General features: G+C 38.1%; 2 protein-coding genes across 8 annotated transcripts in view; one reads left to right on the top strand and one right to left on the bottom strand.

The window, feature by feature from the left end:
- Positions 1-8,222, bottom strand: part of CDCA2 (cell division cycle associated 2) — a 49,772-nt gene extending 41,550 nt beyond the window's left edge. For 2 of the 3 annotated variants that reach the window (XM_032332198.1, XM_032332200.1), the window contains exons 1-4: positions 8,136-8,222; positions 7,440-7,503; positions 7,171-7,344; positions 5,898-6,052 (exon numbers count right to left, since the gene is read on the bottom strand). In XM_032332198.1, coding sequence (XP_032188089.1) covers positions 5,898-6,052; positions 7,171-7,344; positions 7,440-7,503 — 393 coding nt within the window. In that variant the 5' untranslated portion in view covers positions 8,136-8,222. Of the gene's footprint in view, positions 1-5,897; positions 6,053-7,170; positions 7,345-7,439; positions 7,504-7,956; positions 8,055-8,135 lie in introns of those variants that run through there. The other variant, XM_032332199.1, reaches the window with a different exon arrangement.
- Positions 8,223-8,237: 15 nt separating this feature from the next.
- Positions 8,238-23,405, top strand: part of KCTD9 (potassium channel tetramerization domain containing 9) — a 44,524-nt gene continuing 29,356 nt past the window's right edge. The window contains exons 1-4 of one of the 5 annotated variants that reach the window (XM_032332204.1): positions 8,858-9,176; positions 9,443-10,112; positions 18,389-18,510; positions 20,932-20,975. In XM_032332204.1, the coding sequence (XP_032188095.1) occupies positions 10,077-10,112; positions 18,389-18,510; positions 20,932-20,975 (202 nt within the window). In that variant the 5' untranslated portion in view covers positions 8,858-9,176; positions 9,443-10,076. Of the gene's footprint in view, positions 8,313-8,773; positions 8,794-8,857; positions 9,177-9,442; positions 10,113-18,388; positions 18,511-20,931; positions 20,976-23,405 lie in introns of those variants that run through there. The other 4 variants (XM_032332205.1, XM_032332207.1, XM_032332203.1 and 1 more) reach the window with 4 other exon arrangements.

The raw sequence follows: 23,405 nt of genomic DNA, 5'->3' as shown, positions 1-23,405 counted from the left end.
GAGAGAGTGGTGTTGCCAAAGGCAGGAGTCGACAAAATGGGTAAAAGGAGTCAAAAGGTACAAACTTCCAGTTATAAAATGAGTCATAGGGAAGTAAGGTGGAACATGGTGACTCTAATTAATACTACTATATTCTAAATTTGAAAGTTGATAAGAATAGATCTTAGAAGTTCTTATCACACACATAAAAATTTGTAACTGTACGATGGATACGATCAGACTTATTGCAGTGATCAATTCGGAACACAGTTGAACCCTGAACAACAAGGGTTTGAACTTCAAGTATCCACTTAAATATGGATGCTCTTTTTCCAATGAATACCATTCTGTTAGTGTATTTTCTCATTTTCTTAGTAACATTTTCTTTTCTCTAGCTTATTGTATATTTTATGGTACACAGTGCATATAATATACAAAATATGTGTTAATCGACTGTTATCAGTAAGGCTTCTGGTCAATAGTAGGCTACTAGTAGTTAAGATTTTCGACAGCGTGGGGGTTAGTGCCCCTAATCCCCATGCTGTTCAAGGCTCAACTGTGTATAAAATTTTGAATCAGTACATTGTACACCTAAAACTAATGTTGTATTTCAATTAGAATTCAATTTTTTAAAAAAAGGAATTGCAAGGAAAATTAAGAGCTATGAAAACCAGTACCAAAGCAACAGCTACAGAAGTTGAAAATGAGAGCCCCGGGAAAGCGAACATGGAAAAAAGGCAGCTGCACGCCGTAGTTCTTATAAATAAATCCCAAAGTACTGTTTCCTTAAACAATGTGCATACATAATATTTTTATTTATATAAATTTTAAAAACTTTAAAAAATGTGTTTGCAAGAAAACTTCAGAGAGTTAGAACATAGATCTAGGCTGGGTAAGGGTAAGAGAAGACATAACGTGAGCAGTAGATAGTACAGGTGTGGTGAGATCAATAGTCTGGAGGCTTCGACAGAGAACTGTGAAGTAAACTGGAAAGATGAAATCTGGGTCAGACTGAGGTGGGCTGAAAGAAGATCTCAAAGGTGCAACAGTAGCCTAGTGAGCACATAAGCAGATGCCTGAGGTAAAAAAAGATCACTGGAGCTACAGAAGTCAAGGAGCTTGACTTGCCGGGATGGTGGATGATCAACCATGTGCTTATTGAAATATTCAAGAATGAAAGCAAGGGTAGTGGAGGAAAGATGGAGAGCCACTGCCCTTTAACTTTTCCTCTAAAGTATTTTCTTTCTAAAACAGGAGAAGGTCAGGGTGCCTGGGTGGCTTAGTCAATTAAGCATCTGCCTTTGGCTCACATCATGATCCCAGGGTCCTGGGATCGAAACCCAAGGAGTCTACTTCTCCCTCCCCCTGCTCTTGTGCTCTGACTCTCTCTCTCTCAAATAAATAAAATCTTCAAAAAATAAAGCAAGAGAAGGTGGAGAAAAAAGATGAAATATGTAAGTATAGAGGCCCTTATAATTTACAGAAAGAAAAAAACAAGTCCTACTAGTATATTTGTGGAAACTTCAGTAAATTAGAATATGTGAACTAATATTATTTATGCAGTGAATTAATTTGTTGAGCAAGGGAAGAAGAGATAGGGTGAGAACAGGAAGAGACATCAAGGGTATTTGCTATAGAGGCAAATCTCGAAAGGTCAAAGGACAGCACTGATTGTCCATAAAAACTGCTCACATGGAAAGCCCTTACTCTTAACAATGCTAGATATTAGAGCTATATATTCAAGGAATTCTTTTAATACATATAATCACATGTCATGGGTATGGGGTGTTTTCATATATACATTTATACACACACAAATATATATATTTATATGCATACAAAAAAACCATAATTATCAACAGCACATACGGAATGTCAACAAAAAAGGAACTTAGGCCAGAGAAAGCTGAAACTGACAGGGACTTTTTACGCATTCTGAAAACAGGAAATAAGCAGACCTGCAGTAGACCCCAGGAAGGCTCAGCTATCTAATGTATCAGGTATTTCTGAAAACCAGGGTCAAGGGCAGAACTCAGAACAGGAACACTGAAACTCTACCAGTAGCACTTGAACCCACAGATCTCTTCATAAAGAAGAAAAGACCTTTACAGTCTGGAGAGAACACAGAGATTCAGAGATTCAGGATTCCATGATTTAAGACTCCACAAACAGCTAAGGAGAGGACGATGTGCACTGAAAACAGAGGCCATCCAGGACTTCTTGGTGAACTTCTGACTTGCAGGCATTTTCGACACTTAATTTCCAGAGTCGGGGGTTCAGGTTTATACCCCAGGAATTCCTTCCAGAGGAAAAAAGATCTGCCAAAAGAAAAGTACCACAGGATTCTGATACTTGGGAGTTCCTCCAGTGAAAAAGTGGCCATGTCTACACTGAAGTCCACTGGCTAACAAAACTGGACCATGCACCCTGACCTCTCAGTCAAGGTTTTAAAGAGTCTCACTTTTAAAAATGAACAGAGTGTCAAGGATCACTAGATATCTGAAGAAAGATCTGAGCATGAGTCAGAGTCTGAACTAATCAGGTAGCAAAATGGAACCTGAAGGCAAAGAGATCCTGCAAGGGGAGGACGAAAACATCCAGGAAAATATAATGTCCCTAACGGGGCACAATGTTCTTTATTTAATACAAGAACAGAGCTTAAAATGAAAAAAAAACAGGCCATACAAAAGACAGGGAATCAAAATGGGTGTTGAATGAATGAATGAATGAATGAATGAATAGGATTCTTCATCTCTGTAAACTAAAATACCATGGAGCAATGCCTTCAAATTTTGATGGGAAATATGTGCAACCTAGATTCTATAGTAAGACAAACTATAATCCAAATGTGCTAGTAGAGTAAACATCATCAGATATGCAGAAGCTCCAGAAAAATGAGCTAGTAAAACAAGAAGAAAGATATGTGGACAAGGAAACAGAAAATCCAAACAGAGGAAGAAAAGAAAATCACCAGGGATGGTGAAAGCAAGTCACAAAGTGACAGCTGACCAACAGACCCAGATGGCAACCAAGCCAACAGAAGACAGAGAACACCAAGGAAAAAGAAAAGAACCTGCAGATCCTTAAGTTTAACAGATAACTGTCAAAGTCCAGGGATGAAATTATGTGATAAAAGACTAAACCAAAAAGTAATAAAAAGTACCTACTAACTAGAGGAAAAATAAAACTTGTGTAAGAAAAGAAATGGAACATAGCATACCAAACAGCAGTTTGTGAAAAATATCTGCATGGTTAAATAATGCACACGAAGTCTTAATTCAAACAAAAATTATAATTGTATTGGAAGGATGGGGAAGGGGATAGTGTTAGGATAGCTATGGCTAGGAGGTATAAGAGCAAAATCCTCATTTTTTCACAGAAATAACTACAATGATAGTAAATCCAAAGCACACTATGTTCCAGGCACAGATCTAAGTACTTCACCTCTACTAATTTAATCATCCTCATTGAAAACCTTGCTTTTATTTTCACCCCCATTTTATATGTGAGAAAACAGAGACAAAGAGGTAACTTGAAGTGCTGGCTGGCTCAGCCTGTAAAGCACCCAACTCTTGATCTCGAGGTTGTAAGTTTGAGCCCTATAACAGGTGTAAAGATAAAGAAAGAAAGGAAGGAAGGAAGGAAGAAAAAGGGAGGAAGAAAGGGAGGGAAAGGAAAGAAAGAAAAGAAAAATTAAGTGACTTGCCAAAAGCACAATTAATTAACAATAAAGCCAAGAATCAAACCTCAGCAAATAGCTCCACAGTCCATGTTCATACCTAACCTAACAGCAGTTCTCAGAAAGTGTTTACACTCTAAAATCTTTAAAAAAAAAAAAAAAATTATTGAGAACACCAAAGGCTCTTAGTTCATGTGCACTATAGCTATCAAGAGTGTTTTAACAGGCTTTCCAAAATTGTGGCTACTCTTCCTTTCATGGAACATAAAACCCAAAGATTTCCTAAAAGTCAGTTGCAATGTCAAATATGAAATTCTATCAATCATATTCTGTGGGCTAAAATCTATGAGTCTCTTGCAATTTGAGGGTATATTTTGCATGCACTGGTCATTAGGGAAATACTGGTTCACTTACTTCTGCAGATCTTCCAAATGTTGACACCTTTTATTGTGTAGTATTAAAGAAAATCACATTCATTAATATCTCCACTGATCTTATCAGGAAAGTTTAGCTAGTGGGAAGTTCTCAAACTCATGGTGCTAAGCAGAATTTTTCCAAATTCTAATTTTCTCCTGAAAACTCGAGTTTTTTAAGCAACATGTTTTAAGAAACATTTCCATTTTTCCTTGAAGTGGCAGGTTCACTGTTCATTTCTGAAAAAACGTTATTCACATTTCCAAGTCTGACTAAGCATGATGACTGTCAGTCTTTCAAGTAAAAATGATGCTCCATGAAAAAAAGTGGCCAGAGTTCAGATTATGGCTCAAAACAATTACACACATGATTTTTTTTTTCAGAACATCCATCATACTTCTGTATGTAATTTGGAAGTGCCTGAAGCATATTTCCCATTTTAATCACACATAACACAAGGGTAGAGAATAAAATTTACAATGTTCACTGCATCATTATCAGGGATATTAAGTGAACCTGGCATTATCATTCCCTGTGAAGGCTTAGGAGTGTGGAATAAAATGATAGCTTGGTGCCTTCAATCTTACCTACCATTGCTTCTGTGCTGTGAATGCAAACAACATAGTGGGAAAAGGAAAACACCTCGGTGCTATTACAAAAACCTGTTTTAACCTCACAGACCTCTTGAATGGGACACAGAGCTCCCCGGGATGGTCAGATAATCTCTGAGAACCACTGCACTATGTAGCCTTGTGCACAGTGTCTAAAACTGAAAAATAAAGAAGTGACAATAAAGTACATTTTAAAATAGGAAGGCCTGGGTCGCCTGGGTGGCTCAGTGGGTTAAGCCGCTGCCTTTGGCTCAGGTCATGATCTCAGGATCCTGGGATTGAGTCCCACATCAGGCTCTCTGCTCAGCAGGGAGCCTGCTTCCCTCTCTCTCTCTGCCTGCCTCTCCGTCTACTTGTGATTTCTCTCTGTCAAATAAATAAATAAAATCTTTTAAATAAATAAATAAAATAGGAAGGCCAGTACCAAAAGAGACAATATAAATAGCTGTCCTTCAAGAAGGGGAAGCATTAACTGTGTCTTTCAAAGACACAGTTGTACACTACTGACTTTTTAGGAACATGGATTATTCTTATAAAAATCCGCAAAAATAGCTATATCCTTCCTCATCAGAAGACAAGTAATTTTTTCCTTTTCGTCAGGTTATCCCAAATATATTTTGTCCTGGGGGAACTCTTACTCCTACATTCCAACATGCGGGAGTCAAAAAAAATGAAGATGCTTCAAGAATAAATATTAAAAGAAAAAGGTTGAAAAACACTACCTCGGGGCACCTGGGTGGCTCAGTGAGTTAAGCCTCTGCTTTCAGCTCAGGTCATGATCCCAGGGTCATGGGATCGAGCCTGCATCGGGCTCTCTACTCAGCGGGGAGCCTGCTTCCTCCTCTCTCTCTGCCTGCCTCTATGCCTACTTGTGATCTCTGTCTTTCAAATAAATAAATAAAATCTTAAAAAACAAAATAAAACACCACCTCACTTCATTGTAGAGAAAAACATCAACTGGCAAAAACAAAACAAAACAAAAAACCCTGCAAAATAAAATAGCTCCTCTAGAAAACCATTTCTATCCAGGATTTCCTGATTTTTAACATAGCCATGCTCAACATCACTATCAATGAAAACTGAACACTCGTCGTAAAGACAGAGAAAACATTACCTCCCCAGATCCAAAAACAGATGAGATGCACAAGAAGGTAGAAACACCGTATGAAAGCTTCGTAAGAGAATTCATGACAGAAGTTAGAAGAATACCATACCAGAAAAGGGGAATTCGGTGTCAAAGGAGACTTCTCTGCCTTCTTTAAACTCCGCTGCTGAGCAATGAAACGAATAAGATGGTTTGTTTCAGGAGAGCCCCGAGCACCGATTGTAGAACGTCGTCTGGATTTTTTAAGGTAGGATGAGGACTTTCCTATAACGAAAACTGTCTTTTACATTGGAACAAAACAAGGCTATCATGAGTAATCATGTACTGAATTCCCTGTAATATACCAACCTAAAAGAGAACATGAGAAGCACCTATTACGGAAATCTAAACAGAGAATTATAGAGGAAGTTATTCACACATCATCAGATGGATAGGGATCTTTGTTTATTAATTTATTCCATGCTTCTGGAAGTGCCTGGCACATAGAAAACGCTGATCAGAGAGTTGTGGCATGAGCACATGAACACATATTTTAATAGTTCTCATTTTTGTTTTATATTTCCTGCACACAGGAATGGGTAATGTCTAGCTTTGGACTAATAACTTCTCTTTTTTCGGAATTAGTCTGTCTTATCCCCAAGAACTGAAAAGAAAGCTCTCTCCACTTTGGCACATGCACTCCCATGTTCTCAATTTTCAAAATCATTTTTCTCTGAGAAACCAATCCACCTTCCACACACTATGCTGCATTCGGGCCACATGCTAAAGAGCACAAAATGAATCCAGTTTTTCTTTTAAAGGCTTATAGATAATGTTCTTGAGAATGGAAACAGAATGGCACATCACTGTGTCTTGTCTACATCATGCATTATTCAGTCTAGTGCCCTCTGACTTTTCAGCCTTCCTTCACCTTCTACTTCTAAATACTCTTCTCCAATCTAATCCCAGTTTCACGTTTATTTCCTCTCTTAGCTAAATCAGACTTCACAGATGAATTTCATTTCTACTCCTTGCAGATTCGTCCGAGTCAACTTTGCTTGTGATTTTGAAAGAGGCATACCCAATCTTTCTTAATAGCTCTTCAACTTTCTTCTATTTTTGCCATATGTAAGCATAAAATTTATTACTACTTAGAGGAGTCAGGTCAAAAAATGATTCACAGGTGTATTCTTTCCCAGTCTGAGCCCAGGGCACATTGTTGAACATTATGCTGCTTGCCCTGGGAACCAAACTGCTATGCTAGTTGCACCGTGCATATTCACAGAAATCTCCCTAACAAAACATTTGTAGAGTCAAAGTAATGGGAGAGGGTAGATTAGATGCACAAAACTGCGTTAAAGTTATTTTTAAACTTCAAAAGCACTGCAATAAACTTCTTTTACCTGAAGAGTTCTTTACAAAGCTTTCAGGTGTAATTCCCAATTGCTCTACTGTTACTGTGGAAAAGTCCAAAGGTGACTTGAAAGTATCCAGTGTGCAACCATTAGGAGTCACTTCAGGTTCATGCTTCTGAGGAGTTACAAGATTCCCATTTCCCAAAATGAAAGAGGAATTTTCTGAAACAGACAACATGTTGTGAGGGCCAAACATCATTATGAAATCAAACACCTAAACCTCACATTTTACAAGGAGGCAACAGATCACTACATACCATCATCACGAAGAGCAGGCTCCTTGGTTTCAAGACGCTCGCTGTCTTTGGGGTTGCTATCCATCTTAAAAAAAAAAAAAAAAAAAAAAAAAGCCATTTCCGAGATTAAAGATTTGATCAAGATTCTCATTCAAGACTGAATTCTAATCTATACACAATCTATACAGGCATGAAAATAGAGGCCAAGCGGGTATTTTGAGGGCTTTTCAAAAAGACAAATGCAGGAAACTGCTGTTGGCAACAAAGCAGACCTCCCACTAGAAGCCAAGGCTTTTCAACCTTGGCGAACATCTAAATCATCTGGGTACCCTGTTACAGACACAGCTTTGCGGATTCCCAGAAGTTCTATTAAGTAGGTCTGGCGGGGCTCCAGGAAACCTGCATTTTAGAAAGCACGCGGGGGATCCGGCTCGGGTCTCAGGAGGACCACCATCTCCGTGGAGCAGGATAAGTGAGAACACGCTTTTGAGAAGCACGGCCCAGAAGCAGCTCTGCAGGACCAGGGCCCCTGCCCTACCTCTCACTCCCGCAGCTGGGCTCTCCTCCCACTGGGTGTATTTGGAACGTTCCACCGCCTGAGTGTCGTGCAGGGGCTGACGGTTCGCTCGAGAAGGCAACTGTCGGCCGCCAAGCCGGCCGCCGGGAGCTGCCTCGTCCGGCCCGAGGAACTCCAACCCAGCCGTCCGCGATCCCCACCTTCTCCTCCGCCGGCCGCTGCCCGCCGCCCGCCGCCAGATTCAAATCGCCGGCCCCGCCTCCCTGGCGTCGGCGTTACTCCAGGAATCTCTACGCCGCGGCTGTCCACACGTGTCCACGCGCACCCCGAACTCTCCCGGGCCTGTACCTAGTCCTCCCAGGACCAGGAGTGGCTTGGTGAGCTCGAGAGAAGCCACCACTAGCTGCGGGTGACGCGCCAACCAGAGAGAGGGGCTGCTAATCTGTATCCAGGGGGGACTACTTTCCGTGAGAATCTCGCGGAAGAACCCTTCGGTTAGCGCCTTAGCTCCGCCCTCGCTTTGCAATTGGATGCTGCAAACTTCGAAAAGAATCATTGGGCCAATCCTGGCAGAACGACGGGCGGGCTCTTGCCCAATCATCCAGTCCGGACAGCGGCCGTTTAGTCCGTGGTTTGAGAGACTGGGCGGAGGCGCTGACTTGTATGGGTCCCCGTTAGCGCTCCACCTCTTTCCTTCCAACCCCGCCTCCCTATGCAGATGAGCTCTACCTGGTATGGGGTTTGCGCCTGCTCAGTAACGCCTAGAGCCGCCGTTCGCCTCCAGGTTGTGCTGATTGGCTGATAACCCTTCCCGTCTGCAAGACTGCAACCTCTCTTCCCTCCCTCCACCTGGGCTGGGTTAGTATGAGCCCACCCAGTGCAGGGCGATAATTGGCTGAGTTCTGGCCGGCGCTGCCGGTTGATTGGTGGAGCTTAGAGTCAGTCTGGGAGAGGTGGGGGAAGGGTCCCAGGCTGACTGAGGAGCCCAGGGGCGGGGTGGGAAGGGAGGACCGGCCAACCCTGGGGTGTGGGACCGAGAGTGCGTGCGAGTGTGTCTCAGTAAGAAAAGGAAGGTGGCGAAGGGAGGAGAGTCCGAGTGGGTGGAGGGAGGGGTAGGGCGGGAGAAGAAAAAGGTGGGAGGAGAGCCAGGTGGGAGGGTGGCGACTCACTCAGGACCCAGTGGGGGCAGCGCGATGAGGCGGGTGACCCTGTTCCTTAACGGCAGCCCCAAGAATGGAAAGGTAAGGAGGTCGGTAGGAGGCTGGCCGCCTGTGGGGGGAGAGGGCAGCGGAGCGCGGAACGGGCTGGCAGGGCAGAGGGCTGAAGTTGGGGAGAGGGGCTGGGAGGTGGGCGTGCGCCGGGGTGGAGGGCGTCCGGGAGGTGAACGTCGGGTTCCCGCGGCCTCCTCCCAACCCGCGGGATTCCTGGCCGGAGCCTGCCCTTCGGCTCCCCCGCCGCCCTGGGGGCCAGCGCAGGTCAGCTTGTGCTTTATCGTTCCCTCGTCCAGGTGTGGGTCCTGGAAAGCGGAGGACTCGGACGGCGAGGGGAGGGCCGCTATCACCTGAGCGCTTGGTGCTGGTGTTCCTCTTTCCACCTCCTCCCCGAAGACCCTGCTGCCCCCCACCCCTGGCTGTAGAAGGGCGCTCGTTGCCACCTTGGTGCTGACTAATGGTCTGCTCCAGAAAGTGGTGGTTAACAACTAAGGCAGACTCGGAAGGTTGATCAGGTAGAAAGAATAAAATTGTCTGTCGCTGGATAAGTCAAATATCCTTCTGTCCTAGGGCGAATAGAAGAAGATTGAAAATTAAGGACATTTGCGTGATGGTTCCTACCTCTCTCTATCTTGTAGGCGCCCCAAGCCCCGCCGCCGCCAAACTTACGTACTCACTTTTTTATTTTGCTTTGTTTTATTTTATTTAGTTCCTTAGAAGACTGTCACAATGGACCAAAATGGGTTGATTTGATTACTAGTTGCTGTGTTAGGCCTTTGTTGAGGGTGTGGTACCAAATGTTTTTTTCCAAGGCTGGAGCAAGCCAAAATGAATCCTGTTCCTTCTCAAGCCTCTTGCCCCACCCATGGAACTTGTTCGGCTTCTTTGGAAAATTTGACTGTTCAAGGCAGACATTTATGATGTGGCTAAATGACATCTAGAAGTAACTATGCCTTAGAGTCTAAGGTAAAGGTAAATTGACCTCACTATATTATTTGTCAGAATACAATACTTCGTTTCTTGCATGTTTTGGAAACAGTACGTTTTTAAATAGTGTAATTGTGCCCCGGTATAAAAAATGGTTTTCGAACTACTCTGAAATTTTAAATAAATCTGCTCCAAAAATTTGAACCACGTATAGTTTGTTGACTATAATTTTGTGTAATTCTGATTTTAGAGATTTAATGTATAAAAACAACTGGCATATATTCAAGTTCTTGAGTTTTCATAAATATTACTTCAAAATATACTTCACAGGGCTCATACTATTTCTGACCATTAACTTTCTAAACCTGTTTGTCTGTTAGCTACTAATAATCTAAAACTTACATTGTTACTGGAAGAAAAAATTAGTATAGCCAAACAACTGCAATATGTTCTCAAAAACAGACCTTTGGTTGACCTTTTTATCTAGCATCTTTTTGTTTCTCTCTGAAAGACAAGATGTTTAGACTCAGTCATAAATATTTAACTGTGCTCTAATTCTCCTCTGAAACCACTAGATTTTGTTCTTTCAAAGATCGGTATGTTAATCTTACCATATATATTTTAAAGCTATCTCGTTTTGACCGGATTAGGTTTTGGGGTTTAAATTTTTAAATTTTTAAAAAATATTTTGAAGGAAGTCTCAAAAGATTGAAAAAAAACCACATCTCAAGTAAATAAAGATAAATATATTTATGTCGTGAAGATCATAAAGACCCAGACTGGAGAAAGAATACTAGTATGATTCAATATTAAAAACAGATCATACTATAATCCTTACTACTCAATTAGAAAACATATTCTTTGCCAAAGTTCTGTTTCCTCTCTCTCCAGCTGATTTAAAAAAAAAAAAAAAAAACCTGTAATTACTCTTATTTGACAAAAGAGCACAGAATACGTTAACAGCTTGCGTGTTTATGTAAATAAGGTGACTAGAGTTAGCCAGGATTGGCATGATCATGGCACGATGTTCATGAAAGACATGCTGAAACAGAGCACTACTATTAGAGTTTGAGTTCCCATCCAGCAGCTGGAGTATCTGTCACTTTCAGTCTCTCCTTATTAACCTAGCTTCTATTTTTGCTTCCTGTTCTAAACTAAAAGATCAGTGTCTGTTTTTTCAAATAAGTTTCCCTCCTATAAAGCTGCTTCTATGGTTGCCAGACTGGGCCCTAAAGCCTGGGCTTGGAGAGGCAGAGAGTTACTGCAGGAACTACATCATATGTTTACCATGACTCTTCTATATACTGAATGAACATTAAGTGTCACTATTACATGCTTTGATGTTGTAGTTGTAGAGAGGGCTGTGCGTACTCTAACACAGTGCTTGCCAGAATGAGGTGGTACACCACAGAGGGTGTGCAAGAGGAGCCAGGGGAGTTTAAGAAGAAATATTACACTTTTTATTTATATTTTTACCTGGAAATATATAATTATATGAAAACTTGATTTTTTAATCCGTAAAGACACACGTTTTCCATCACTGAATGTGTCAGGTGGTCTCAAGTCTACTGAGAGAAGGAAGTGCGTTCATATGTGAAAACTTCTTCCCCGATTGGTTCATGTTGGTGTATTGTGATGAACTGAAGCATACAGTGCAGGTTAAGATTGCATTATCCAGGTTTTTTTGTTTGTTTGTTTGTTTTTTAAGATTTTATTTATCTATTTGACAGACAGAGATCACAAGCAGGCAGAGAGGCAGGCAGAGAGAGGAAGGAAAGCAGGCTCCCCGCCAAGCAGAGAGCCTGATGTGGGGCTCAATCCCAGGACCCTGGGATCATGACCTGAGCTGAATGCAGGGGCTTTAACCCACTGAGCCACCCAGGCGCCCCGCATTATCCAGTTTTAACTAAATTAACCTTCACCAAAATGTCAAGTGGCTTGCAAGATTCCTTCAAAGCTGCAGACTGAAGACTTACCTGAACACAAGTAAGCAATGAGAAGATGGCAGAGCTACCACTTCTCCAAATATAAACCATGAGATTTTGAAAAGAAAAAAAAAAATTTCTGAATCTAAGAAGTCCAAAAGTGTCAGGGTTGGTTTTTTTTGTTGTTGGTTTTTTTTTTTTTTTTTTAAAGATTTACCTATTTATGTGAGGGCGCTCGTGCACGTGTGCGAGTTGGGGGAGAGGCAGAGGGAGAGAATCTTTCAAGCAGACTCCCCACGGAGTGCCAGAGCATGAATTAGGGCTAAGTCCCATGATCCTGAGATCATGACCTGATCCAAAACCAAGAGTTGAATGCTCAACTGACTAGACCACCCAGGCACCCCCAAAAGTGCTGAATTTTAAGAAGACTATTTAAAGTCCTAATTAGTAGCTGTTTTTAACTGTAAGCCACTCCCTAAGTGTATATTGTTCTTTGAAACTTAAGCTGAAGATGAGATGAGGTCACCCTAATTAGCAAGATGTTTAAAAATATTTTCCAGTATATGAAGACAATAAGATGTTTTTCTTTTCCTTTCTTGTTTGTTTTCAGTGTTAAAAATCAATTTTACATTTGGCATGATTTCCCTAAATTTAATGATATTTAGGGGATATTTACCAGCCAGCAGCATATTGAAAATCGATAAAGGTCCTCATTTGGGAAATCATGTTTTTTCTGACCGTGGCATAAACTTTATATATAAGTAAATAAATATACAATACAAATGTTTGAGCACATGCCCAAAAATGTTTTACTGATGGGGTACATAATCAAAAATGTTTGAAGGCCATACTTCTAAAAAATTGGGATCTTCAAATTTGTTTTTTTTAGTTGCTCCAAAAGGATCAGTGTATCCTCTCATCCTTTCTCCGTATGCCTCAGAATTCCCATTTTTCTCTTTTTAATATTCTCTGTAAATAGCATTAAGGAATTTGAAATGAGGACTCAGACATCTGAATGTTGTAAGTGGCTTCTGAATAACTAATATCAGCTCAAAATTTCTGTAAATTTTGAACAAGAGTTGCTTTAACTTCAGAATATTTAGTAATAGGCTGTGCAAGTCACAGACCTTTTTATATCTTATTTTTTCAGCCAGAACTTACTGAGGACCATGTTGTACAAGGAACCATGCCAGCTCACTGCAGACATAATGGGATGTGAGATAGGTCTTCTATACTGATGTTTACACTCTTTATCCAGGACATAAGTGTTTTCTTCTGGCTTTGATATTAGGTCAGAAATGTTGTTAATATAAAGTATCCAGATTTAAATCCATTATATTAAGTTGAAGAAAGATGAAATCTATGTGATCTTTGCCTATTGAGATCTAAACATTAATAAGAACTTTGCTCTTCAGCTTTAAAACATTTAAAAAATACATTTGATACATATAAAGAATATTAATATGCATAATACTTAAGAGGAAAATAACATACCAAATATCAGTAAACCTGCCACACAACATAAGAAAAAATATATTACCAAAACTTAATGTGCTTATTCACTTTCCTATCCCCCTGCTTCTCTGTGAAGTCAGCTAATTTCATGAATGCTGTATTTCTCTTTGCTCTGTGTCTTTAATAGTTCATTTATAGATAGTTATATATATATTTTTAAATTTGCTATATACATCTTTAATAGATAAAACTGATCTGTATAGCTATATATAACTGAACTGTATATTTGTCATCTTTGGGACATATCCTAAATGGATGTCATATGTAATATCTTTGGACATATTTTTCATTCAATATAGTATTTCTAAGATTACATCCATAATGTTACACATAGTTTATTATTTTTGCTGCTTTATAATAGTCCATTGATTACAAGCACTATCCCATTTCATCCATCCTCCTGTCAGTGGACATTTGGGTTGTTCTTTTCTTTATATTTTGCTATTAAATTAACAGTGTTGCCATGAATATTCCTGTGTAGGTATCCTGGTGCACACATGCCAGCATTTTTCTAGGGCAGTGGATGGCAAACTTTAGCATGCATTGGGATCTGTTGAAGAATGGAGAAAACACATTGCTGGGTTCCATCCTCAGTGCTTCAGATTCAGTAGATCTAGGGTGGGGCTAGGAATTTGAATTTCTAACATATTTTTAAGGTGAGTCTAATGCTGCCAATTAGGGACCACACTTTTTTTTTTCTTTTTAAGATTTTATTTATTTGAGAGAAAGAGAGAAAACATGAGCAGGGGGAAGGGCAGAGGAAGAATCTGGCTCCACTCTCCTACCCTTTGCTCTGTTGGGGCTCCATCCTAGATCCCAGTACTCCAGGACCATGACCCAAGGTGATGGCAGCTGCTTAGCCTACTAAGCCACCCAGGCACCCCTAGGGAACACATTTTTGAGAACCAGTGCTCTGTGAATATAAGTTGTACTAACAGTTGACCCTTCAACAATATGGATTTGAACTGCACGGGTCCATTTATGTGTAGATTTTTTTTTTTTATAAATAACGTATAGTACTATGAATATATTTTCTCTAGCACACTTTGATATAAAAATAGAGTAACATAACTTAAACATTATGTGTTAATTGACTATGTTATTGGTATGACTTCTGGTCAATAGTCGGCTATTAGTAAAGTGTTCGAAGAGTCAGAAGTTATATGTGGATTTTACACATCCTCTACACAGGAGATGGGGAGTTGGTGCCTCAAAACCCTGCATTGTTCAAGAGTCAACTGTATTGGGTGTTAGGTATATGAATGCTTAATTTTTTTAAATGCCAAATTGTTTTTCAGAGTTATTGCAGTAATTTTATATCCCACCAGCATTGCATAAATCTTCCCGCTGATCCACATCCTCCTCAATGCTTGATATTCTCAATACTTTTTAATATTTAATATTTTAATATTTGCCTTCTTGACCTAAGGTTATGTTCTCTTTTTTAGGAACAAAGTAATTTTAAAATATGTGGAATTTAAGAAACAAGACAAAGAGGAAAGGGGAAAAAGAAAAGCAAACCAAGAAACAAACTTAACTATAGAGAACAAACTGATGGTTATCAGAGGGGAGGCAGGATTGGGGGGATGTGTGAAATAGGGAATGGGGATGAAGGAGTACACTTATGATAAGCACCAGGTGTTGTATGCAAGTATTGAATCACTCTGTCGAACACCTGAAACTAATGTTAAACTGTTAACTAACTGAAATTTAAATAAAAACCAGCCCCCCCCCCAATTTTAGTATTGAACTAAAAGTGTAGGTAGAGTAAATTGAGTTCTGTGTTTGGTAATTGTGATTGATGGTTTGGTTGAATAAATCAGCCTGCATAAATTGAATAAGTATTTTTTGATAGTATATTAGTTAATAGATAATATGGGCATAAAGAAAAATGCTTTATGTACATTTTATGTAATTTTTAAATTTGAATAACATAGGTTACAATTTGAAAATGGTGTTTAAAGGCAAATTAAAACTCACTAAATTGATATGCCCTCCTAGACACAGTATAACATTGGCTTTCCCAATTGGTAGATGGCTTTCACTTGTCTTGGGCTCTGAAATTTAGAAAGGATTAAGTTAAATAGTAGCATAATATGGTGATCATTAACTTAACTAGAAGCACTTCTCAATTTACTCCATAGAATGTTTCCATTCTAAGTATAGTGCCTTATTTATTAAAGTGGATAATCCCAGTAACTTAGGAACTTCAGGTCCACCCTGGGGAGCATACCACACAGAAAGCAAATAACCATTCTTAGCATGATCATTTTATAAATGCTTGGCCTCTCTGAGGACTAAAATAAGCTTAGTGTATAACAAAGCTCATATCTATGATATACAGGATTTTCATTGCTGCTTTCTCCCCAACAAAGCTGTTACATAAGGAAAGGTACATGAGCCAGTCTATTAGAGACTTTCTTATCAACTTAAAATGTTTCCAAGCCTATCACATTTTTATGTTGGTATTTATCTATTTTTAAATTAGATATTCTGATTGGTTCATATGAAAGACAGATTTCGAATATATGTTTACAATATAATTCCATCTTATTTGTTAGTATGCTTAAGAAAGTAAAGCTGAAGTGATCTAATTAAAAAACAAATGCCAAAAATGCCCTCCAAATGAAAAATAAGAGTGGTAGCCCAACTTGAGGGCAGTTTTCAGATCTACAGAACTGTGAGATTTCTTGCAATAATTTCACTACTACTTTCTCTAATTGCTGGCCTTTTGATTATTTCATTTAGAGGAAAGTGTGAGTTGCATAACATCAATACATTAAATTTTCCTCCATTTTGTGATAGGGCTGGTTGAGGGAGAGGAGTGAAAAGAAATGTTGGGGGAGAAAGTTGATGTTCTATCTAGGAAGGAGAGGATAATGTCAAATCAACTAAAGCCATGTAAAGATGTATAAGAAGCAAAGGTCAATTAAAAACTTCTTACATAATGGCAACTATGAAAAGAATGCTGAAATTGGAAAGGATTTTCTTACTCTCCCCTGGCAGTTTCCAGGCTGTAAAAGTCGATCCTACATTTGCTTTGGTCAGTCTCTTGGGCTTCTATGCTTTTGATTCTTTTCAGTTTTCTCTCCACACCCTTTCTCTGCCCAGATGGGTTTGCTGCACGTAATGCCTTATGTTTTTTCTCTTCCTTTTCTCCCAGGAACATGTATCTGCAGTAACAGAATTCCAGGCTCTATTACAGAGGCGAAAAAATGATAGGAAATAAAGGAGACACATTTTATTCAGGTTTCAGTTATGTATGGCATGTCTGCTGTGTTGAGACACTGCCAAGTGCTTTCCATTATTTTTTTTTAAACCATGGCAAGATATACATAACATAAAAGTTACCATTTTAGCCATTTTTAAGCATATAGTTCATTGGCATTAAGTATATTCACCCCTACTTCCAGAACTTTTTTTTATCATACCTAGTAGAAACTACATACAAACAATGACTTTCCAATTCACCCTCTCCCCTGGTAATCTTTATTCTACTTTCTGCCTCTATGAATTTGCCTATGTCATATAAGTGGGATCACATAATATTTGCCCTTTTATGTGTCTGGCTTAGTTAGCATATGGCTTCAGGATTCATCTATATTGTAGCATATATCAGAATTTCATTCCTTTTAATAGCTGGATAATATTCCATTGTGTGTATTTACCGCATTTTGTTTATCCATTCATGTGTTAAGGACAGTTGGATTGCGTATGACTTTTAATCCACCTACATCCCATTAAAATTGTGCTTGCCTACAACTCTTCCCTAGAATTCACCAGCTTGCTATAGTTATCTGTCCTTTCATCTTTATTAACCAAGAGAAGACAGTTGGGAATCTGAGTACTCTGCCATGAAGATTGCACACTTCCTTATTGGCAAACAATTCCCTCTATACCCTGCTATTCATTTCATTTATTTAACTGAAAATTCAGGGTCTACTAAACTCTAGTCACTGGTAAACAAAGGATCAGCCTTGTTTCTTATTTCATAAGGCACTTTGATCCAGTATCCTGTGGGAAGTTGATTGGCTGTTCATTCTTCATGTTCAGCCCCTCATCTATGTTTTATTCTTAATTTTCAGTGATCCTAACTGATAATGGTAATGCTATACAAATCAGCCACTGGGAGCCCATAGTTAAAATTAAATTGGAGCAAAAAACAACTTAACTACATGTAGAGATTCTCAGCCTCCCCACCTATGCATTTGCATTGCTCCTACATCTATCAGACTGTGCCTGATGTAAAGCAGAAGAGAACAATTCACTGTATCCCAACTGTTGGCTGTATTTAGAATTAGCTAAAATCTGGCTTTTATAATATCAGTAGTTACTGAAGAATTAAATGAAGTGGGAAGTTGTTACCTTTCACATGGTGATTAATGTAGTGAATGTTATCATAAACAGTAAATATTCCTATTTTTAAAATAAACCATTCCTATAACAAAGGAATAACATAAAAGCAACATTACAGAGGTCTCAGGCACTTTGCTAAGCTCATACCATGCAGTAACTCATTTCATCCTCATGATCTGATGTCCGTGTGACTTTTATTCATTTTTGGTTAAAGCAACAGAAGCATGAAGAAGTTAATTTGTCTCATGTCGACAGATGTCAGAATCTACATGCAGGTGTGGGTCTGTCTTCAGAACTAGAGTGTTATTTAACATACATAAGATAGTAGACTATTTTCATGCAGAGATGATTTCTTACACTCTAATTTTGGATCTCAGCAATATTAGATATAAGAACCTCTCAAGATCTCCTTTTATTGATAGTCTGATTTTTAGTCCTGTTTATAGTATGGTGGTTTATAATTTGTAAATAATGAAATTCATTATATAAGTTGTCCAAATTAATCTGGTGTGTTCACAGGTGGTCGCTGTGTATGGAACTTTATCTGATTTGCTTTCTGTGGCCAGCAGTAAACTCGGCATAAAAGCCACCAGTGTGTATAATGGGAAAGGTGGACTGATCGATGATATTGCTTTGATCAGGTAACCTTCACCTTCTTATAAGCTGTCTACAGTGTTCCCTCAGCATCTTGGTGCTCTGCTGTTTCCCTTAGGCAGTAGTTTAATTACTGGTAAGAATACAGAATTTTGGCAAATGATTGCCTAAAATTTGCTCTTTAGAATTTAAGTAGTTTAGACTAACACTATATGGTAGAAGATCCTCAGTACATTCCAGTATTCTGATAGTCTTTCTGCATATTTCATACATGGAATTTTTTTCTTTCTGTTGCTAGAGGTGGATCTAATAGGATGTGCAATTCAGGAGGGGTGTCAAAATTTATTTTGGTATTACAGAATTGATGTACGTACATTAACTCATGACTTGATTGCCTCTGAACCTGTGTTTTTGTAAGATAAATTTAAAATGTTGATCCTTCTCTACTTGTTATACAAATAGTCCTCACAGCAAATCAGGCCAGTTTGCTAAATGACTAATTTACACAGCTCATCAAAAATCAATTTGTCAAATGACCAATTTGCCCAGTGTTTTCTAGTTGTTAATTTCACCACATTTTAAAAAAATTTTTTTTATTTATTCATTTGAGAGAGAATGCACACAAACAGCAGGAGAGGCAGAGAGAGAGAGAAGAGAAGCAGGCTCCCCGCTGAGGCAGCCTGGAACCTGATGTGGGGTTCAGTCCCAGGACCTGGAGATCATGATCTGAGCCAAAGGGACACCTACCCATCTTAGCCACCCAGGCACCCCTCACCACATCTTTTCTACTTCTTTTCCCACTGGCTTATAATTTGGGTTTGGCTAATACCCATTTAGCATGTTTCAAAATTCAGATGCCTAGAACTTTCGACTCTGAAGACATGCATTTTTTTAATGTTAGAAATCTGATTGATCTCTTTAATTTTATATGCTCCTGCTTATTGTTTAGTTCATTTCCTAAGAATGCTTTGAATTTCATAAACCTTACAAGGACCTACTTTGGTAAAAACTTGCTAAATAAAGTAGAGCTTTAAGTAGGGTTAACTCACCAGTGATCACCACCATAGTGATTTTTTTTTTGGTTAGGTTTTGTTTTTGTTTTTAAATATCCTAGGCAGATCTGTCTCCTTAAAACAGATTAGTTTACCTCATTCCATCCTCGTAGGATCATAGAATTTTGAAGCAAGAAGAGACTTGAGAAAGAAAATAGGAAGGAATGCTAAGTACTGACTCTGCCCAAGTCACTTCCATTTAATTGGAAGACATGGGATTTTTTAAAATGATGGTATGAAGATAATGATGCGCTGAATTACAGTACAAAAATACAAAGCTAATTCAAAGTTTAGTTTTCATTTAAACTCAGGTCAGAATGACCTTTCAACATAATATACTGCTTTTGAAGGTAATCGCTTCTAATCTCTTCATTTTATAAATGAGGAAACTAAACATCTGAGAAGTTCAGTGTCTTACCTGGGTCACACCGTTTAGCAGTTGATTTTTGTTAATGAGAAGAAAACAGATGTTCATACTAGTCTTAAGTTAATTGGCATAGTGATTAAGTAGAAGAGATTGTAGACTTAAAAGATACAGCTTTAAAATCCAAATCAATTAGAATTTCTTAATTTTTTCAACATCTGTCTCCCAGCTTCTTTCTGTTTTGATAGATAATTGAGTCTCATTGTTGGATGATTTGCATCAAACTAAATTTCTCCTTAACCCAGATGCTGCCTCTAAGAAACATTTAGTGTATTCCTATGATGCCTTATAGGAAATAAAAATTTTTGCAACATAGAAGGTCAGAACTGAAGCCTTCTGAACTAGAAAATACCTACTTGATTAAGAACTGGTGGCTCACAGTATAATCTCTAATCATTTATTTGCGCAAATAGATATTTTGAGGTAGGGGAGGAGAATATGCACTAATAATCTAGAATTTTGGATTATATGCAGTCATTTTACCTTTGGGTGTGTGGTGGGTGTTAATGAGTTTTTATAGCAGAGTTCTGATTGCAGTTTTATTCTTCCTAGATGTAACATAAAAATGTATTTTCATTTCCAGAGCACAGAGCAGCTGATGATTTAGAAGAAAAACCCAATAATTTATTTAGGGTTATAGAATTAAAGTAAAAAAAGAAGAGTTGGCAGTGCCTTTAATCATATCCCTTGAGCATGAGAATATGTTCTCCAGTTGATAAGAAAGCTGTGAGTTCACAGGATTTGCATAGTGGGTTTTGTTTTGTTTTTACCATTTTAAAAGTTCTTCCATGTGCAGGACCTTATTTGAATTTAAATCCAAAGACCCTTAAATCAAGAAGTTAAGCAAAGCACTGAAACTTAGTTTCTTTGCAATATAGACTGATAGCAAAACCTGTCTTCTGCATAATTCTAAGGTATAGGTCCTCTAGTCAACTGATAATTAATGTGATTTCTGGATTTTGATGGTGGCTTTTAAATTTTGATTTTCCCAGGGATGATGATGTTTTGTTTGTGTGTGAAGGAGAACCATTTATTGGTAAGTGACTTCCTTACAAGCCAATTTTATCTGCCAAAATGAAAAAGATGGCAAATATTTTACATGCACTTACTAAGCTTAACTGAAAAGGATCTCATGGCAGCATTCAGATCTTCATACCTTTTTTTATTCTAAATTGGGTGTGTGTTGAAGTAAAGTTTTAATTTGAATTATATTATCATATTTTAGTATGGATACCTCATCTTTTACATGCTTTAAAATGCACTGAAATTGCATGGGTTCATCAAAAATGACATGATAAGGTCATTTTGATTGTGGAAATACAACTTTTTTCTGATATGTTCTCCTTGAGAGTAATTGTCCCAATTCCTATAAGTGTTAGGTTATAGAATTTTGAGTGTGTACTGCTTGCATAAGTTAGCATTTGACAGTCATTCATAGTGGCCATATCAGATCAGTCAAAATGACTTGATATCAACCACATACACAAACACATAGGCTACTTTTTGATTTGGAAGAAAGCTTATACAATTGTGCATCTCAAGAAAAAGAGCCTAAGGCTTAAATAACATCACTGTTCTTTAATGAGTATTTGATATATTTAGGTCCATACAATCTGACCCTGAATATTTAATGATTTGTGTAAGCCATGACAGTAATTGTATTTGGTGAGCAGAGGGAATTCTTAGGATCATCACACAGGCAGTTGCCAAATTAGAAGTAAGTACATTCTCTTCTCTTCTCTGTCTTTATCTTAAGACGATGAGCACAAATTTTTCCACATCTTTTATCCATTAGCTTAACAAAGTATTTAGCAGGCAGTGGTCACTTAATTGGTTCATTGTACACATACAAACAAAAAGTAATCAAATAATGTTTTTGTCTTACCATTATGAACTTCTGGATTTAAAAATATTTGGTATGTTTTCATGCTTTGCGTTTATGGATGCTTACATTGTTTTACGTTTGACTGGTGGAAACCTCTTCAACTCCTTTTATTAAAACCCTATTGGTCTTTTATAGCTTCCTTACTATCTGGAATAACAAGGCATTCATCTTATACTTCTATTGCAGACCCAGATCAATATGTTTTACAAGAAGCCCTAATGTCTTTTACTAGGAAATGTCATTTCAAAACACAGTCTGGGTGTCAGACAGGCTCTTTGCCACTGGGTTCATTATTTTTACTAGGCTTTTTGGTAGACAGAGTTGAAAATACATAGCTAGCTAGAAATGCAATTTATGTGTAACATATGATAAGAAAGTTTATATAATATATGGCATTATAAGAGGTAGAATTTCTCCTGGGTTCATACTCACTCACACTTTGGTTTATAATCAGGATGGTTAAGATTTTTATTTAACCTTTTCTGTCTTACACCTATGTCTCCTTACATCCATATCAATAATTCTGGCTTGGGGGAATGTAGGGAATGATAGAATTATGTCACATAAGTACTCATTTCATCCCACACAAAACACACATAAAAGTGTCAGTATCAATTCCAATAGTTTCAGTACCAATATGAATCCTAAAGACAGTTAAACATTTTTTTGCAAATGCTCATTCCTTTCTTTCCTTACTTAAAAAATAATTTTATTGTTTCTACATTATCAGCTTACATAGCATTATAGACTATACTCTCTCTTAAAACTGTCACTTAGCTTTACTCTTTCAAATGTATTTAATGCTCATCCCCAATCCTTATGTTGATGCCTCCAGTGGTTGTCTGAAACTCTAGTAGATTCTTTACAAAGAACTTCCAAGAAGAACAATGTTCTCTGACATCTCACATGTTAATAACAGTTTGTGGCTTCTATTTTTGACAATCACTTTGACTGGATATAAAATCATATGTCAAAACTGAACAAATTGAAAACTTTAATGATGTATGTTTTATTGTGTATCAGTTATCTCTCAACTAAGCTGTTAAAAAAAAAAACCCTTGGTTCATATTTTCTTTCTTCAGATATCTTAAATATGTTGTACTCTGTCTTATTCTGGCATAAAATGTTCATGTCCAAAAAATATTATTCATAATGATTATTTTTCCTAGGTCACTCAAAGGATTATTCTCTTTCTTTAAAGAACAGTAATTTTGGTAGACTTTTTCTGAGTATTCTGAGCTGATTCTCTCTGTCTGATAAGTGGTGGACCTTGTCAATATGTACTTTCAAATCTTCTTTTGATTTCAGAAAAGTTTTCTTGAATTCTAAATTATGCATTTATTTTGTCCCCCTGCTTTAATTTTCTTTCAGTACTCCTATTGTTTGTATGTTGGATATTCTACACCTGTCTTCTATCTATATCGGAAATTTTCTCTGCACTCCTTTTCATCTCTTCCTTCATTTCTTATTATTTTAAAAGTTTTCCTCTTTTTCATCTTTTCTTTCCTTTAAGGTATTACCTGTTTGTTCTCTCCTGTGCTGCTTCTAGTATAGTTTCATTTCTGAATTAGGTTTTGGTTT

Source organism: Mustela erminea, chromosome 2, assembly GCF_009829155.1.
Source record: "Mustela erminea isolate mMusErm1 chromosome 2, mMusErm1.Pri, whole genome shotgun sequence".
Lineage (NCBI taxonomy): Eukaryota > Metazoa > Chordata > Mammalia > Carnivora > Mustelidae > Mustela > Mustela erminea.
This window is presented reverse-complemented; position numbering and strand designations above follow the sequence as displayed.